Genomic DNA, 19,563 nt, shown 5'->3' with positions numbered 1-19,563 from the left:
ATGAGACAACTCCCCAAGTTCAATGGCCTAACCAAGTTGTAAAACTGGCAATATCTTTTCAGCTAAATTTGGTAATTTGAATTGGGAAAAATTTACTGAAAATAGATTGAGAAAGCATAAAAAAGGGTTTTTTTGCCAGCATTAAAAAAAGGGTGTTTTTTTTCTAATTGGAATTCAATTCATTCATTACATGTAAAATTGCAATGTCCAAGGCATATGTTTGGAGTTTCAATGTTATACTCTTTCAGTAAACCATTGAATGTCAGCCAGCATGATTTCTCTCCATCAGTAAACCATTGAATGTCATTCAGCATCCTTTATCTCCTTGGCTTTTTATATTTTCTATTATTATATGTAAATGTCCATCTTAAATAATAACGATCTTCAAAACTGTCTCAAGATTGATTACAATCTGCAGGTCCATTTAGAGTGCATGGCAAAAAAATTAGCAGAACAGAGTAATTCAAGGTTGATCTCATGATGCAATGAAAATAAGACTTCTGTTTGGACAAACGACTATCAAACTAACATACTACCAACTCAAAGTTCCAAGAAATTTGTTCAAGACATAGACAGTAAGGCTAATTTTCTTTCTCAAAACATGAAAGCCATATTAACAAAATCTAACTGAAATTTTCCAAAAGTTTAGAGGTTCGAAGTTACAGCGATGTTTATCAGTAAGCCATATAAAATTCCATCTGAAATAATCATTACTCTTGAGACTGTAACAAGATTGATTACAGTCCCAATGTTCAAGTGAAAAATACTGCTTGTGCTCCTGGGCAATACAGTCGTTGGAAAAAAACAAATTCCAACACTCTGAAATCAATCAAATTATGGGAAATCTCTATTTTCAGCAGGAAGCAAGGTAAGCTGTTTTAATTATAATCTCGATAATGTAAAGGACAACAGTTTTAGCATAGTCCTTGAGGTGTTAACTCTGCTTGGCAGCTGCCCCAGCGAGAAAGATTATTTAAAGTTATGCAATGCAACTAACAGAGTTCAATTCAAGGCTCATAAGTACAGAAATGCACATTAAAAAAATTCCCAAGCAATTTCGACTTTCCACATTATGAAACTTGTCAATTCGAACACAAAATGTGTTGTTCAACCACTCATTTTAAAGATCTTTCTGTCCTTTAAATTGTGCAACTTGTCAATTCGAACACAAAATGTGTTGTTCAACCACTCATTTTAAAGATCTTTGTGTCCTTTAAATTGTGCAACAGACAATTTGTAAGTCTGAGTTCATGAGACAACTCTCCAAGTTCAAAGGCCTAACCAGGCTGTAGAACTGGCAGTATCTTTTCAGCTAAATTTGGTGAGCTCAGAAGTGTGTTCGCCTCTCAAACCCAATTATTCACCCTTTAAAATCTGAATTGGGCAAAATTTACTGATAATAGATGAGAAAGCATTAGAAAAAAAGGTTACCCAATTATTCACCCTCTAGAATCTGAATTGAGCAAAATTCACTGAAAATAGATGAAAAAGCATAAAAAGAAAAGGTTATTTTTTGCTAATTGGAATTCAATTCATTCATTACAGGTAAAATTGCACTGTCTAAGGCATATGCCAAAGACAACAAATCTCCCAACCCAGCGATTTTCTTTATCATGTTAAGGGGCTTCGACAGTGGAAGCGGCAATGACACTAGCTTAGAAATGCGTCTCCCTGAGCTGGGATTGGTAGCTTCAAACCCACCTTCGCTTTTCTCTCCCTTTAACTCATCTTCCCACTGAAGCTCCACAAAACTATTTCACACAGGAGAACCGATACAAATTTTAGGAATCTCCCTTAAAAAAATCTTAAGGAAAAAAAAAAAAAACTGATACTAAACCTTTGCAAAAGTTAACAGAAACACCCCTTGCAAAAGAAACCCCCTAATCTCTTCTGTCAATATTCCATTTTCCTAACTATTCTGAAACCCTATTTATTAATCCCAATACCAATTTGTGTGGTTTATCTTTATTCTGCAACGCAAGCCTATGGCCGTCTACCTTTAGGTTCGCAACCCTTCCAAAAATTAACCGAAACCCCTAGCTAATCCCTTCCGTCAATATTCCATCTTCCCAACTATTCTGAAACCCCATTTATTAATACCAATTTGTGAGGGCTACCTTCATTTTGCAACTTCACTCTGCAACGCAAGCCCCCCATCTTCCCAACTATTTCCCCCATCTTCCCAACTATTTTGAAACCCCGTTTATTAATACCAATTTGGCAGGTCTACCTTCATTTTGCAACGCAAGCCCCTGTTGCAAGCCACGTCCGTCTACCTTCATTTTGCAACGCAAGCCCCTGTTGCAAGCCACGTCCGTCTACCTTCATTTTGCAACGCAAGCCATGTCCGTCTACATTCAGGTTCATTGGTCAAAGAAAAAGATAGAAAATGATGAAGTTTGGACGGTTATTGTTTCAGTTATAACGACATTTTTTATTAACGGTGCTAAATATTTTAATTGTCTAACATTCAATTAGACGGTTCATAATTTGACAGGTAAGAGAAGAGAAGAGTTGATTCCAGAAAGAACTAATAATTTTATTTATTTATTTTATAATTTAGTTTGATATATATTTTTAGTTAATTTGTGTATAATTTAATTTTTATAGAATATTAAGTTTAAATTTTATAAAGAAAGGTTGATGGTGTGAGTTATTTGTGAGGAAATAAATTATGAAGTTTTACATTATTTTAATTACACTGTAAGGCGTTCCCTCTGGAATCAACTACCCTGGTTGCCACGGTTGCATCATTCTGCACCTTCCGATTTCATGTTAGACGATTGAAAAGCATTTGGTCGTTGGATCACAACTTGAACGGTCAGTTATAAGTAAGTTATACGTAGTTGGATCTGTTCTGGAAATACCGAAACTACCTGTACTTCTGATGCATAGGATAGGAGATCTACTACATCTATTCCCTGCACCTCTGTCTATGCCGATGGATAAACTGTGGAAAACAAAGTAAAGCAACTGTTTGGTTTTGGTATCCATTTATACAGGAAATGAGGTTATCGTTTTTGGCGTTATGGTTCTGCTATCCATTTATACGGGAAGTGCGGTTATCGTTTTTGGTGTTAGTGGTTTATTTTCTCCTACGCGGGACGAGGAATACTGGTGTGGTTCAGAGAGGGTTCTCCATCAAATTCCAATTTTTTGATTGACTGGTCTGGTTCACAGCGGGTTCTCCATCAAATTCCAAATTTTTGATTGACAGGTTTGCGGCAGTCATTCTGCATTTCGTTGAATAGTGATAAATTTGTGAAAGAGTTTGAAACTTGGTACAGTGGGTCAGTCGATTGAGAGTGGAATCGACATTAATCCCCAAAATTCATTGTGCTTAGTTTAATTCAATTGTGCGCAAGGGCTGCTCGGATTTTCTCGTGGTAAGTTTGTAACCCATATCTTGAATAGTATCACGCAATGCGTAATTTAGATATTAGCAAATTTTCTCAATTTCTTCTAAAAATGCATGCATGATTTAAATCTTAGTAAATTCATGTTATTTATGCTAAAATAAGAAAATAAGTTTTTATGTTTGTGTTTTTAAACATAATATTATTATCCATAGAGACAGTAAACCATAAGAATAGTTGAAATAAAATTCATATATATTTGTGAATGTAGATTAAAAAAAGTAAATACATGTTATTTATGTCAAAATAGGAAACTAAGTATTTTTAAACCCAATAAAATAATAAAACCAGTTAAAATAAAATCCATATATGTGTGAATATAGATTAAAAAAAGTACATACATGTTATTTATGCCCAAAGAGGAAAATAAGTGTTTTTAAAGATAATATTACTATCCATATCCAGTAAATAATAAGAACAGTAAAATAAAATCAGTGGTCATATATTGCTATTATGCTTCCACTCAAGGAAATAGGAAAATAAGTGTTTTTAAACATAATATTATTAACCATCTGCAATAAACAATAAGAACAGTTAAAATAAAATCCATATATATTTGTGAATATAGATTAAAAAAAGAAATACATGTTATTTATGCCAACAAGGAGGAATTGTGTTTTGTGTCCATTACAATTAACATAAAATCCATATATATTTGTGAATATAGATTTTAAAAAATAAATACATGTTATTTATATCAACAGGGAGGAATTGTGTTTTGTATCCATTATTCCATCCCAGGAAATGACTTTTCAAGAAACAATATATCTCATGGAAAACTATTCAATGCCTAACTATTATGCAAAATGATCTAACATTTTATTCAGATGTTCCTTTTTATATTAATAAATTAATAATTTTTTGGAATTTTGTTTTCTTCCCAATAATGCGGTGGTTAACTTGTCACCTTAATGGACATTTAAAAAAAAAGATGCCAAATATATAAATACAAAAATAATTAAATATTTTGGATAATACAATTCTTACAAATGATCCTACATCTATGAATACAAATATAGATGTGATTTATCTGTTATCTATGACCAGAAGCATCCAACTAGGAGTTGTCCCTCTTTATCTAAGCTTAAAGTTGGGTACTAAGGAGCCTGGTGTAGCTAAATTTTTCCAGGTGAAAAGAATTAAAGCTCGTTAAACAAAAGCCATGGAATGATTAAACAGAAGGCGCTGAGTCTTTGAGTTGACATGGAATGATTAAACAGAAGGTGTTGAGTCTTTAAGTTGTCTACTTCCTTATAAGGAAGAACAATATTCTTATTGTAGCCTGTCATATTGCATGACAAAATTACAGAATAAAATCAGAAGCAATCATATAGTCATAAAATGCAATTTCTTTCCACGTAACGTTTGTGTCAAGCACATTTCTCTTTCACCCAACCGCATGTAATTTGAGTTGACATGCTAAAATAATATTACCAAGAAACCACGGCACGACGGAATGGATATGACTGAGAGAAAGCCAAGCATTATATTATATTCATAGAAATAGTTACAGTAAATATGCATACACGCATCACACATGACATGACTGCCTGCGTCCCAGCCTAGTGGACGCTAATAGCTGTCCTTTATTATTATTATCATCATATGCTAACTAATCGATCAAAATTGCTTAGTTGCAGCCGCAGTGTGACATGCACACCTGGGGAATGCCAGCGCGAACGGTAAGAGCAAGGCAAAAGTTCTTAAAATAACCAGAAATCTCCTGGTGGAATGCCTGTACGATACTCATTTTATACTTTCTCTCATACACCACATTGATTTCCTTCAAGTCCACCTCTGCCCGAGTCGCCATTACACGAGCTATTGCAGATTCGTCATTTACAAGTCCTTTCATTGCTCTGTGAAGCTCCTGGAGAATATCAAACAAATATGCTATCACACAATTCTATAATTGCAATTCGGTAGCGAAATGTATTTATATAAAGAATAATCTGATGCGTAAAACATAAAAAAACATATTAAAAGAACTGTATATTAACATAAATCAAAAGTAAAATCAAAAGTAAAATGAAAGACTAGATTATCCATCTAAAAGTAATACCTTAGCGAAATAGTGAGCTGGCAAATACATGCTCTTGATTGTAACTCGAATGGCCTCCTCAAATTCTTTCTGTGTTTCCCTACTGAGCGCCTGTTGTCGTATAGAATGTCAAAAACCTCACAGATCAGTCACCTAGCAAGTCAGCAAAATCTGACTTTTCCGAGAGTTGCAGCAATGAGAGACAGATCCATTAATTAGGGTTGTATGACAGTTGGAAGCATACCGTTGTAATGTCGTGCCCGTATTCTTGCTTGTAGCAAGCAAATGTAGCTCGTAGTTGGGCGACAGTTCTCTTGCTGAATATTCGGATAAAAGTTTCCTCGTCAGTTCCACAACGTCCTTCCCCTGCTTCGTACAACAGCATGGCATCGCATTTAACCTTGTTCATGTCAACTCCTTTACATTCACATCGGTGTGCTTTCAGCAGCGCCAGAAGTAGCTGTGTTCATGAAATCAAAATTCCGAATTCATTAGCGAGTAAGAAATTTATGATTATATATAGGAGCTTTATGATTTGAGATATTCTGAAATAAGTCATGATAATAAATCAAAATAAGTTTATTCATAATCTCGATATTCCTAAGAGGTCATAAGATTAAAATCTGCCAACATTGATATGTTAAATTCTAATTTTGAACAGCGCGGCGGCTTCAGGAAAACCACCCTCGTCTCCCCGCACCACCTTTCGGCGAAGGCGGTTTCCGTAGCGGGGGTGCCGCCGCAATTACACTCCACCACGCATCCCTAGTACGACGCCGAAAACCGCCCTCTCCCCGGCAGCTAAAGGTCATTTTGTTTGCGTGACCTTGACGTGCGAATTGCGTTAGATCGGGTCAGGAGGCTCGGATCTGCGCGAAGCTGCGCGGACTTTAATGACCGGGCCCGACGAATGAGGTGGCGACACGTGGCACCGAAGTGACGTCAGCCGACCCCGCCCGCGTCAAATGAATTTTTTTTGTCGTTTTGTTTCGTTGACCGCCGCGGAAGAAAAGTTATGGTTTTAATGCTTTTACGTAGATTAGGTGGATGCCTTTAATATAGTTATGGGCATATAGTTTTTTTTATATATGTTTTATACATCGTTATGTAAGTCCGTGTGTGGCAAGTTTTTTTTACGTAATGTGTATTGTGGCTGCAGCAGCGCACAGTGGTGTGGGTGTTTTTTTGGTGCACAGCAGTGCGATAATTTGGAATACCACAGGGGATGTAATGCTTTTGTTCCCCATTGTAAAACTGAAGTTTATGTAATTTCCACAGCAGTGGAAAATCTGTGAGAGCAAAAGAGCTTTGTTTTGTGAATCCCTCTTTGCACAGAGGATGAAATATGTATCAGTATTTCAGTTTTAAATTAATAGAAATGTTTTGCAACTGTGTAATGTTGTCTTCTGAGTTAATTTGGTTTTAAGAGGTTCCCTGTCAAAAGATCTTGGACAGAGTAAACAGAGCATCATCTCTGTGGTGGTTATTTTGTTGGTTTTGGTATTTTCCCATTAAAAATACCCAACAGTGGTATCAGAGCAGGTTCAGGCTCTTTAAAGAAGTTAAAGAAGCTGAAGGGAGAAGGTTGTTGCTGCAGCAAAACTTCTCAGGCAGACAGAAGACTCAGACAACGAATGATTCAGGTATTCTTCATAGCTATCTTGTTTGTTACTGTTGGAACAGTCAGTTGTTTTAAGATACACAGTCAAGAATTTAAAGCATAGTTCAAGATGCAAGGAATGGCCAGCACAAGCACTGGTATGGGTATGTTTAATACCCAGCTCCCACAGTTTAATGGGAAGAACTATGACCACTGGTTAATAACTATGACAGCCATGTTTACCTCTCAAGATTTATGGGAAATAGTTGAAGTTGGTTTTGAAGAACCATCAGATGAAACTGAGTTCAATGCATTAACTCAGGGAGAGAGAGATCTACTGAAGAACGATAGGAAGAAGAATTCAAAAGCCCGTATGTTGTTGTATTTAGCAGTAGACCAGAGTGTGTTTCCAAGGTTAGCAGCAGCTAAGACAACCAATGAAGCATGGCAAACACTCAAGACAGCCTATCAAGGCATGGAGAGAGTGAAGACAACAAAACTACAATTGCTGAGGAAGGATTTTGAGAATCTGTGCATGAAGGAGTCAGATAACATTGACTCATTCTTCACTCATGTGATTGGTGTAATCACACAAATGAGAACTCATGGAGAAACCATTGAAGGTAGAAGGATTGTGGAGAAAATATTGAGGGTCTTACCCTCAAGGTTTGATGCCATAGTCACCACCATTGAAGAGACAAAGGATCTCTCAAACTATTCAGTTGATGAGCTACATGCATCACTGATAACACATGAGCAGAGATTGAGTAGGAATGAAAACTCATCTCTTGAGCAAGCCTTCAAGACCCAGATGTCCTTTGGAAGAGGAAGAGGTCAAGGAAGAGGAAACCAAAGAGGAAGAGGCAGAAGCCAGAACAGAGGTGGAAGGAACAATCCATCAAATGCACAAGGAAGAGGCAGCAATCCAAATCAGAACCAAGGTCAAGGCAGCAGCCAACAAAGAGAACAACATCATGCTCAAGGACAAAGGTATGATAAATCTAATGTTCAATGCTATTATTGCAAAAAGTATGGACATTATGCAAGTGATTGTAGAAAGAAACAGCATGATATGAACAGTAGACAAAATGCAAATGTTACAAGAGAAAACTGCAGTCAAAATAATGTATTGTTAGCTTGTAACATGGCTGAAAAAAACAGTGAGGACATATGGTTTTTAGACTCAGGTTGCAGCAACCATATGACAGGAAACATAGCCTTCTTTTCTGCCCTAGACAAAAATGTGAAATCAGAAGTCACACTAGGAACTGATAGCAAAATTTCTGTTATGGGAAAAGGAGAGGTAAAAATATTTACAAAGCAAGGAGAAAGGAAAACCATAGCAGATGTCTACTATGTCCCTGGAATGAGATGTAACCTCTTGAGTATTGGACAACTTGTCCATAAGGGGTACAATGTTTTCTTTAAAAATGATGTATGCACCATCATGGATATAACACCCAGCAAAAGATGCATTGCTGAAGTAAAAATGACAAGGAACAGGATGTTCCCTCTCCGGATCAGGGCAGACTTGAAGAACAAGAAGGAAATGGCAGCAGTCACCCAAGAGGCCTTCCAAAGCGTGCCAAAGGATGAAAATTGGTTATGGCACTTGAGATTCGGGCATCTAAATTTTGGAGGTCTAAACCTATTAAGCAGGAAAGGAATGGTAAGAGGATTACCATTGATAGAGAAGCCGGACAGCCTTTGTGAAGGTTGTATATTGGGAAAACAACATAGAGAAAGTTTTCCATCAGGGAAAAGCATAAGGGAAAAGGCACCCTTAGAGATTATCCACTCAGATTTGTGTGGACCAATGCAAGCTCCATCATTAGCAGGTAGCCTATATTTCTTAACATTCATTGATGATTTTACAAGAAAGACTTGGATATATTTCCTTAAAAACAAAAGTGAAGTGTTTGAGAAATTCCAAAATTTCAAAGCACTTGTGGAGAACCAAAGCGGGCTGCATATAAAAGTTTTGAGAACTGATAGAGGAGGTGAGTATATCTCCAATGAATTCCTAAAGTTTTGTAGAGAAAATGGAATTCATAAACAGTTTACAACTTGGTACACCCCACAGCAAAATGGAGTTGCTGAAAGGAAGAACAGGACCATCATGGATATGGCGAGGAGCATGCTGAACGCAAAGCATTTGCCAAATGAGTATTGGGTTGAAGCTGTACATTGTGCAGTTTATATACTGAACAGGTGTTCTACAAAAGCAGTCATGAACAAAGTGCCAGAAGAGGCATGGAGTGGGAGAAAGCAAGGAGTCACCCACATGAGAGTTTTTGGATGTGTGGCCTATGCACACATTCCAGATCAGCTAAGGAAGAAGTTGGACAACAAAGGGGAGAAATGTCTTTTCATTGGATACAGTGAGGAATCCAAAGCCTACAGGTTGTATATCCCATCTACCAAGAAGTTTTTCGTCAGCAGAGATGTTCAATTCGTTGAAGAGGAAGCTTGGGATGGAAGCATAGAGAAAACAGTGAACATTAAAAACTGTTTGTCTCATGATGAGGATGAAGAGGAAGTGGCTGAAATGAATCTCCAAACAGCAGCACCAACACAAGAACAGCAAGGTACACCATTGAGGATCAATGAGAGTGCTTCTCCAAGCACACCACAAGGAGGAAATTCAAGTGCATCTTCAAGCACTTGCACACCGAATGAAAGAGGTAAGAAATTCAGAAACTTAAGTGATATTTATGAAGAAGGAATGAATTCCTTATTTGCCTTGTATTGTCATGTTGATGATCCTATTCATTTCGAAGAAGCAATTAAAGATAGGAAATGGATAGAAGCTATAGATGAGGAGATGAATGCCATAGAGAGAAACAAAACATGGGATTTGGTAGCGCTACCAAAAGGTAAAGAGGTCATAGGAGTTAAATGGGTTTACAAGACCAAGAGCAATGCTGAAGGCAAGATTGAAAGGCATAAAGCAAGGCTGGTTGTTAAAGGCTACAAGCAGCAGTATGGGAGAGATTATGAGGAGACTTTCGCACCGGTTGCAAGAATGGAAACCGTGAGAGCAGTGCTGTCCATAGCAGCACAAAACAAATGGGAAGTCTACCAAATGGACGTGAAGTCAGCATTCCTAAATGGAGTGTTAATGGAAGAGGTTTATGTGGAACAACCTCTCGGATATGAGAAGAAAGGAGAAGAGCACAAAGTGTGCAAATTGAAGAAAGCTCTTTATGGGTTGAAGCAAGCGCCAAGAGCATGGTACATCATGATAGATTCATATCTATTGGATAATGAATTTGAAAAATGTGAAGGAGAACCCACAGTCTACATCAAGGAAAAGGATGGTAAAATTTTAATTGTTGTCTTGTATGTAGATGATGTTATTTTCACTGGAAATGGTATTTATCTCATTGAGAATTTTAAATCAGTCATGAAAGATGAATTTGAAATGACTGACATGGGTTTGTTGAGATACTTCTTAGGCATAGAAGTAGATCAAAATGAAAAAGGAATTTTTATATCTCAAGCAAGATATGTAAATCAAGTTTTGGGCAGATTTAACATGCAAGAGTGCAAGGCAGCAATCACTCCCACAGTGATGGGATTAAAGCTCAGCAGAGAGGACAGCAGCAAGGATTTTGATCCTAGTTTGTACAAAAGTATCGTTGACAGCCTTATGTATTTAACAGCAACTAGGCCTGATTTAATGTATGCTGTTAGTTTAATTTCCAGATTCATGGAGAGGCCAAAGGAGGCACATTGGCAGGCAGCAAAAAGAATTTTGAGGTATGTCAAAGGCACCAAAATGTTTGGAATTTTATATCATGCCTCAGAACATTCAGATTTGGTTGGATACACTGATAGCGATTGGGCTGGAAGTGTAGATGATCGGAAGAGCACCTCCGGTTATGTTTTTAATATGGGTTCAGGAGCCATCTCATGGGCTTCTAAGAAGCAGTCCATTGTAGCATTGTCTACAGCAGAGGCTGAATATGTGGCAACTACAGCAGCAGCATGTCAAGCAGTATGGATGAGAAGGATGTTGAGAAGCTTAGGCCAAGAGCAGGCAAAAGCGACAGTGATTTTTTGTGACAATAGCTCAGCTATTGCTTTGTCAAAGAATTCAGTGTTTCATAAGAGAACGAAACACATTGATACAAGGTTTCACTACATCAGAGAATTAGTGAACAATGGAGAAATTGTCCTAGAACATTGCAGGACTCAGGAACAGGTTGCAGACATCTTGACAAAGCCACTGGTTCAGAAGAGTTTCGAATTTTTGAGAAAATGCTTGGGAATGACCGAACGTGCGGCTGTTAAAATTAAAGGGGAGTGTTAAATTCTAATTTTGAACAGCGTGGCGGCTTCAGGAAAACCACCCCGGTCTCCCCGCACCACCTTTCGGCGAAGGCGGTTTCCGTAGCGGGGGTGCCTTCGCAATCACACTCCACCACGCATCCCTAGTACGACGCCGAAAACCGCCCTCTCCCCCGCCGCTAAAGGTCGTTTTGTTTGCGCGACCTTGACGTGCGAATTGCGTTGGATTGGGTCAGGAGGCTCGGATCTGCGCGAAGCTGCGCGGACTTTAATGACTGGGCCCGACGAATGAGGTGGCGACACGTGGCACCGAAGTGACGTCAGCCGACCCCGCCCGCGTCAAATGAATTTTTTTTGTCGTTTTGTTTCGTTGACCGCCGCGGAAGAAAAGTTATGGTTTTAATGCTTTTACGTAGATTAGATGGATGCCTTTAATATAGTTATGGGCATATAGTTTTTTTTATATATGTTTTATATATCGTTATGTAAGTCCGTGTGTGGCAAGTTTTTTTTACGTAATGTGTATTGTGGCTGCGGCAGCGCACAGTGGTGTGGGCGTTTTTTTGGTGCACAGCAGTGCGATAATTTGGAATACCACAGGGGATGTAATGCTTTTGTTCCCCATTGTAAAACTGAAGTTTATGTAATTTCCACAGCAGTGGAAAATCTGTGAGAGCAAAAGAGCTTTGTTTTGTGAATCCCTCTTTGCACAGAGGATGAAATATGTATCAGTCTTTCAGTTTTAAATTAATAGAAATGTTTTGCAACTGTGTAATGCTGTCTTCTGAGTTAATTTGGTTTTAAGAGGTTCCCTGTCAAAAGATCTTGGACAGAGTAAACAGAGCATCGTCTCTGTGGTGGTTATTTTGTTGGTTTTGGTATTTTCCCATTAAAAATACCCAACATGATACATACTAATATCAAATGAAACTTATGTTCAGTGTAATCGCCAGAGGTAAAAAACCTTCCGGGAGCACCTTCGATTTTTTATTTGGGGTCTGTGATTGATGTGTTTTTAGGTATATTTCGTCATCTAACCTTTTGATAGGGACCCTTCGTTTTGCAGAAAACATCATCATCAAGGCACCTCTGATATCGTTTCTGATAAGCTTCGCGAATCTTAACGATTTGAGTGGAGGACCTTGTGCAAATCACTTCGATTAGAGCACGATCATTGGTGTGCCATCCTTCCAGGGAGGTTCTGGCAATGATAGCGTCCTGTTCAGCTGGCTCGTGCATCCATAACACAATGGCTTTCTCCACGCATCAACAAAAAGACAAAACAAGATTATACTGCAACAGTACATGTCAGGAGGGATGGATGAGGGAGAGTATTTACCTCGAGTTGTCTTAGTGTGCAGTGAAACATAACCAGTATGGTTCTCATTGAACCACTTTATTTTTAAGATTTTAACGTACTTCAAATATAGGGGTAGAGTTCCTCCATGGAACTACTACGAAGCCTGGAAAAGAGTGGATACATCTAGACTATGCCCCTCTCTCTTATATATATATATATATATATATATATATCCACGCACCTCTAATTTGCCGTGAAGCTCCTTCTCCAGCCTCTTGCAAAGGTCTTCCTTATACATTGCATAATAGGTTTGTCTTATCTCCTTCCGCTGCTGCGCATTTTTGCTTCCCAATATTTGTATTATCTTCACCTCGTCACATCCCTGACCTATTATTTTTTACCAGAAAGGAATATCATTCAATCAGAACCATAAATCAACAACAGCAATTGAGAAATGTTTCAAATGCGCTGAACTAATCCGATGAATACCTTTGCGAGCGAGATGGATTTCCTCACACTCCCTTTGCAGGGGGTTGACACCGCATGAGACTGCACAATAAGCCATTTTTATGCTCTCGAAGTGGGAGCTCCTTCAAACTCTGCTACTAACTTGTAGTTTTCGAGATAATCCGAACTGCGATGAATGCTACGGTAGTACTGAACGTTCGGTATTTATTGAGAGGCAGCGTAGCACGATGGAGGAGAATATTGCACTATCCGAGCTGGACTTCAACTTCAATCGTATTCGAATAATGAAAAGACACTTTGAAGATGGAATGTGAAGCAATCATGGCGTATCAAAAATAAGTTGCCTGAAAGAAACACCATTATTGAATAAACCTAGCGAAAATAGTTACGACGGCAGCTGCAACAATGAGTGCCGTCACGACATGTGGAACCAAACGAAGCAATAAGATTCGACATGTGGGTTATGTTGGCTTTCAATGGCATCATTGACCAATCACTCTAATTATTTTTGTACAGTAATGAGATAAATCAGTATAAATTTATTTTAAATATAAATTTAATACGAGTCTAGAGAGATTTAATTTTTTCATTTATATTTTTTTTTCATGAATAAATATTATTTAAATATTTATATAGTGATAAGTAATTGACATGAACTTCTAAATTTAATACTTAATTTAATTAATCAAATTTTAGTAAAATATTTTATTTATTTAAAATATATATTTAAATAAATAGAATAAATAATTTCTGACACATTACAATTTTGCATATTAAAGTTGAAATTTATCATTCTAAATAATTACGTCGTAAGGCGTTTCCATTTGAAATCAATTCCCTAAATTGACACTCTACACAGTTTGACACCGTTGGATCAATTGTTAGATGATTCAAATATTTTCATTCGTTCGATTTCACCGCGGACTCCTACCTGAATTCTCAACTGCCTTCAACTGCCTAACTGTCAACTACTGAACTGTTAGTCGATTTCTTTATTTCCATCGTCTTCCTTCCTTCTGCTTGAACTGGGAGGTCATAAAACATCCTCATCAAGTGTGGCACGCAGGTGGATGAGACAATCTCCACGCTCTTCGACTACATGAACACTGGCGATTGCATTTTCAACAAGGGGTATGGCAGGTTGTTGGGAAGGAGTTCCTGGTGCCCGATTCCTAAAGTTTGATCGTCTCTTACCGTAATGAACCATTTATTTTATTTTCTCCTCATTTTTATCATTTTCTACGTACCATGGCATGTCAGTGGATGAGTAAGGCTTTTTCTTTGCTATTTCAATTTATTATGCACTTGAGCTACATGGTAGTACCACGGGAAAGGGGCAGAAACTATTGGATCCAACTCCTAAAAGGTTGATGAAGCCATTGGAAAATGTTACTAGAACCCAATCACGGCATACAGACCATATAAAAACCAACGGGGGCAACAACATCTCCAGAGAATTAACTGTCAAATTTTCAGCTTTCAAGCATATTATTCTCGAAAGCATATGCTCTGGTTTTGGGGGCTTTATGCTCTTCATTCTAGATTTGTCATTCTCCCCTCATTGTCGCGTTTAGATCACCTAACGATCCAGTCAGGTTGTGGACTCGCGACAATGGCTAAGGGACCTGGTTTTTTCTCTAACATTGGCAAGAAAAGTCGAGGTCTCTTTTAGAAGGATTACCTCGTTGATCAAAAATTTAGTCTGACACCTATACTCCCATCGGATTGGTCTTTACATCAATTGGTACCAAGAAAAGGGAGTTTTTTTTTTGGTGATCTCATGACAGAATTGAAGAATAAAAATGTTACAAATGATATTAAAGTGGACACAAGCTCCAATTTATTTGCACTTATGACAATAGATGAACCCACTGGAGGATTGAAAGCTATTCTTAGCCAGATATATGTGCAACAACCAACGTGTTTCTTGATATGTCTTAATTCGAAGTCTTGGTTAATGGATTAGAGTAACACTGCAGTGATTAACTATTACCTAAATGAAAATATAAAATTCCATAGATTTCATCCGTGATTGCTTATAGCTCATTCGGATATGTTGTTTTACATAATGGAATATATATAAATGTTCTTCTGGTTCGAATATGTTATTACATAATGAACTATATACAAATGTGCTTTTGGAAAGATATAAATATAAGAAATATAGTGACTTAATATAAGAAATATAGTGACTCGTTTATCTTCGTTTTTACAGCGTTTTCAACTGTCTTCTTTGAACATAATTGTTACTATGATCACAATTGTTACTATGATCACAACATACTCATCAAAAAATAATGATACAAATGTTTTCTAGAGTTTGAATTGGGGGAACAAGGTAAATAGATACGAATGAAACCCAACAAAGCTATATCAATTGAAAGAAATCTTGAATCCAAATAAAGTTGCATATACAAATAGGTTGTGGATAAATTCCAACCATTCAAGTACGAAAATACTTCAAACACAAGAGTTTCAAGTGCAAATACATATGGATGTCTAAACAAAAGACCAAATTAGGGTCTTCTGGTCAATAATTGCTAAGGATAGAGATATTAGCTATCTCTACAATGCATTCTTTGGAAACTACACTAAATAAGCAAAAGGAGAAAACCTTATACTGTGGATACTCTTGTCATGTCAACTAGACTCCCCTCTTTAACTAAGATCCAAAATTCTACTTACACCCTTTCACAACATATGGTGACATTTTTAGTGTGTCATCGTGGAAGAGTAACAATTTAATGCTACTCTTTCCTAGCTAAGCTCTTATATTGTGGATACTCTTGTCATGTCAACTATGCAATTCCTGACTCCCTCTTTAACTAAGATCCAAAACTCTACTTAGACCCTTTCTCAACTTATGTGACATTTTCAGTTTGTCATCGTGGAAGAGTAACAATTTAATGCTACTCTTTCCTAGCTAAGCTACTGCCTTACGGCGTTTCCATTGCAACATCTGATGCAATTGCTAGTTATAAAGGTTGATGGTGTGAGTTATTTGTGAGGAAATAAATTATGATGAAGTTTTACATAATTCTAATCATAGCATGTTATTGGTACAATATTTGCAATCTCTCATTAGTGGGAAAATTATTTTCCATTCAACAATTGGGTTCCATTTTCAAGTTAGGCAAGGTCAGTCTTAAAGTAGAATATGTTAAATAGAAAAATTATCTGCCTATCATTAAGATGTTGTCACCAAAATTATATGAAATCTGATAGAGACTAAATCTCAAAGAAACCAATGGACCCAGTTTCTTAATTATTAAGCTAAATCAACTTAAAAAATATCTCTTTAACAATTAACTATAACATTATCTATTAATTTAATTAAGTCTAAATATACTTAAATTACCAAACTCCTATAATACAACTACTTTTCCATTAAATTAACTACTTAAATTACCAAACTCTTATAATACAACTACTTTTCCATAATAACATGGATTCGAAGGATGAATGATATGAGGAGGTTTCGATCGCGGGTCTGCATGGAACCTCGGGTCTGCATGGAACCTGGACCCGACTGATCGAACTAGGGTTACCATAGGGCGCTTAGACCGGAGGAAGGGAGTAAGTTGAACAGGGGAGCTGTGCAACCAGTGGAGGAGGAACGGGCATCTGGAGGTAAGCGTTTTCTGTTTTGGGCGACAGCTGGAAAAAGAGTAAAATACTCATTGACCCCAGCGCTGGTGGTAAACCTGTCTTTTGTTTTTACCCTGTTATCCGTGTTGAACCATGGTAAAATCAACCGAGCTCATGGATCTGGACCCGGCCGCGGAAGATATTTTGTCAGTTTGGGGCAAAGACCCGTCAGTTAAAAACATAGAAAGGTATTTTGGAGACAGTTCTTGCAGATCTGGAACACTCTCGCCAGAAACGATCAGAATCCAACAATCCTTCATACAACTGACCCAAGGATATGAAGAGAATGAGGTTATTCACCCGGATTTCTTCGACGCTCAGCTTTCAGCTACCCCAGGAGAAGGAACCCTGTATGCAAGTTTCCGTCCATCAAGCCATGGCAGCAAAGGAAAAATGCCCACGGAAGAGCCAGTCCTTTCCGGGGGTTTGGAAGATATTGTAAATTTTCTTTCAAGTGCTAAGCGGCCGGGCGAGAAAAAGGCCGGAAGGGCATCCACCATAACTAGGGATTCCATTGGAAAGGAGCGGGGCGACTCAAAAGGCGATGGAGATAGGTCGGGCAAAGAGATAGTTGTTTCCCCAGATCCACTCGCGGGAACTCAAGCGGAGGGTCTGATTCCTCAGGTAAATCGTAACCCTAATGATTTTTCTCCTCGGGAGGCTGAGGAATTCCATTTTCTTCGCAGACCAGAGGTAGGGTTTTCTCCTACAATCCCGGATCCAGAAAGAGCCGTTTTAAACAGAGAGGAGCGGGAGGAGGACATTGGAGGGAGGAAAAGAGGAGAAAAGAGGAAGAAAAAAAGACCCATCGGCGAGCAGGAGCTTGAAGGGAATTTGGTCTTGGGGATGGAAGTGAGCATAGAAGAATCCCTGGAGGTGGCCGACTGCACAGTGGTGGGTAGGGCGAGAGGAAAGAAGCTTTCATCTATTTTCTTGCAAGATTGGGGAGAAAAGAACTGGATGGTAGGAGAAGAGAGGGCTTTTGAAGCCTCTACCCTGGCAAAAGGTTGGTTTATGTTCAGATTCGAAAGCAAAGAAGCGGCAGATTGGGTAATTGCTAGGAATTGGGTGATTGGGAACATTCCAATTCTTCTGAAGAAATGGACACCGATGTTTGACGCAGGCCGAGAGAAAACTGATGTGTATCCTGTCTGGGTCAGGGCTCCTGGATTGCCCCATTTCTTATGGACGGAAGCAGTGTTTAAGGCCATCAGGGATAGATTGGGTACGTTTTTGGAAGCTGACATGAGCTATAAGCAAACTCGAAATAAAGCCATGGCTCGCATTCTTGTCAGTCTGAATCCGGGTAAAGGCGTAGCAAAAAAGATAAACCTGCAATATAAGGATATGGTCTTCAAGCAGGTTCTAGACTACGAATACCTGCCCTTCAGATGTCATAGGTGCCACGAGTACGGGCATCTAGCGAAGGAATGCTCTCTTGGAAGGAGAAGGAGGAGATTTCAAAAGGCGTTGTTTCAACGGGAGGATGTTTACAGTCCTTTTCATCATTTCCATGGTATGGATCCCACATCTGAACTGAAAAATGCCGCAAAGGAGACATTGGCCCAGAATCTCTCATCCGACCCGAATGTTGCTGATATGGAGGCAGAGATTCAAATGGGTGAGCAGTCGTCGGTCTATGCCCATAAAGATAACCAGGTCACCTCAGCGGCTAAGGAACCAGCCATGGAGGAAATCTCAGCAAAGGATCAACAACCTACAAGGCCAGCTCAACCATCCGACGGTTTAATGGGTATGTGCTCTGTTTCATCCATCCCTCCAGTTATTAATGCTGAATCAATGGATGTATGTTTGGAGCATTCCCCTTCGAACCAGTTTGTTTTTTCATTAAAAAAGAATAGTATTTTTAATCATGAAGAAATTAATGTGAATCCCGGCATAGAGGATATCTCGGCCGCCCTTCCCTCCCTAGATCTGAACAGTGAAGGTGGTTTAAATGATCCTGGGCCCTCGGCTCTCCCCCCTACATGCCCTTACAACCTTCGTTCCCTCGATCATAAGGCTATCTCCTGTGTCTCAGTAGGAGGAATAGGAACTCTCCCCTCCCAAAGCCAAATTAGGAAGAAAAGAGGCAGAAAATCCAATCTCACTTCGGCTCAGATTAAAGCAAAATTTGAGGTAGCAGATGGAAAACAGCAGTCCATTCCAGGGGCCCTTAGAGCAGCGCATCCCCCAGAAGAGGTTATCAAATGATCATTTCATCATGGAACTGTAGGGGGTTAGCCAGTAAACCCAAAAAACTGGTTTTGCGGGAAATGTTCCTAAACTCTAAAACTGACATCCTTTTTCTCCAAGAGACTCTTGGAAGTGGAGTCGAGGTGGAATCAACCTTAAATGCTTTGATGCCTGGGTGGAAATTTATAGCAATAGATTCAGAAGGTCACTCTGGTGGGTTGGCTATTGGCTATATGGAAGGGAGGATAAAGGTCAGCAATATGTGGGGGATGAAACAGGCAATGGGAATGGAAGTTCAGTCCACAGAATTTGCCTTCCCCCTTTCCATTTGTAATGTGTATGGGCCCTGCCAGGACAGGGTGTCTTTCTGGAATAAGATGATGGCAAATTCCTTCTTGAAGGACAAAAATTTGGTGTTAGGAGGGGATTTAAATTTCTCGATTGGTAGAGCAGAGGCATGGGGTCCTTCAGCCAGGGAAGACCCCTTGTCAGATTTTTTCCTAAATCTGTTCTCTGTCAATAACCTCATAGACATCAATTTACTCAAGCTCAAGCCTACATGGAGAAACAGGAGAATTGGGGAGGCTAGAGTGGCAAAAAG

The 19,563-nt window shown here is 38.6% G+C and overlaps 1 protein-coding gene across 1 annotated transcript; it reads right to left on the bottom strand.

Annotated features, from left to right (window-relative positions):
- Positions 1-4,956: 4,956 nt before the first annotated feature.
- On the bottom strand, positions 4,957-13,215 carry LOC149213447 (annexin Gh1-like). The gene is made up of 6 exons (XM_089390760.1): positions 13,140-13,215; positions 12,892-13,037; positions 12,389-12,607; positions 5,702-5,917; positions 5,479-5,568; positions 4,957-5,286 (listed from the first exon to the last, which is right to left on the bottom strand). Exons 1-6 carry the CDS (start codon positions 13,213-13,215, stop codon positions 5,047-5,049), a joined length of 987 nt encoding a protein of 328 aa, XP_089246886.1. The 3' UTR covers positions 4,957-5,046.
- Between the last annotated feature and the right edge of the window lie 6,348 nt (positions 13,216-19,563).

Source organism: Pinus tabuliformis, chromosome 1_1 (genome assembly GCF_031772625.1).
Source record: "Pinus tabuliformis cultivar Carrire ecotype Pingquan chromosome 1_1, CPIR1, whole genome shotgun sequence".
NCBI classification, from domain to species: domain Eukaryota; kingdom Viridiplantae; phylum Streptophyta; class Pinopsida; order Pinales; family Pinaceae; genus Pinus; species Pinus tabuliformis.
The sequence above is the reverse complement of the archived record's forward strand: the minus strand, read 5'-3'. Positions and strand labels throughout refer to the sequence as shown.

What these genes read in the sequence shown, in the direction of transcription:
- LOC149213447 (XM_089390760.1), bottom strand. Translation starts at nt 13,215, where the DNA reads ATGGCTTATTGTGCAGTCTCATGCGGTGTCAACCCCCTGCAAAGGGAG. An exon ending in ACGGGCACGACATTACAACG is followed by an intron (nt 5,569 to 5,701) that starts GTATGCTTCCAA and finishes ATACGACAACAG; the next exon opens with GCGCTCAGTAGGGAAACACA. An exon ending in CAGCTCACTATTTCGCTAAG is followed by an intron (nt 5,287 to 5,478) that starts GTATTACTTTTA and finishes GATATTCTCCAG; the next exon opens with GAGCTTCACAGAGCAATGAA.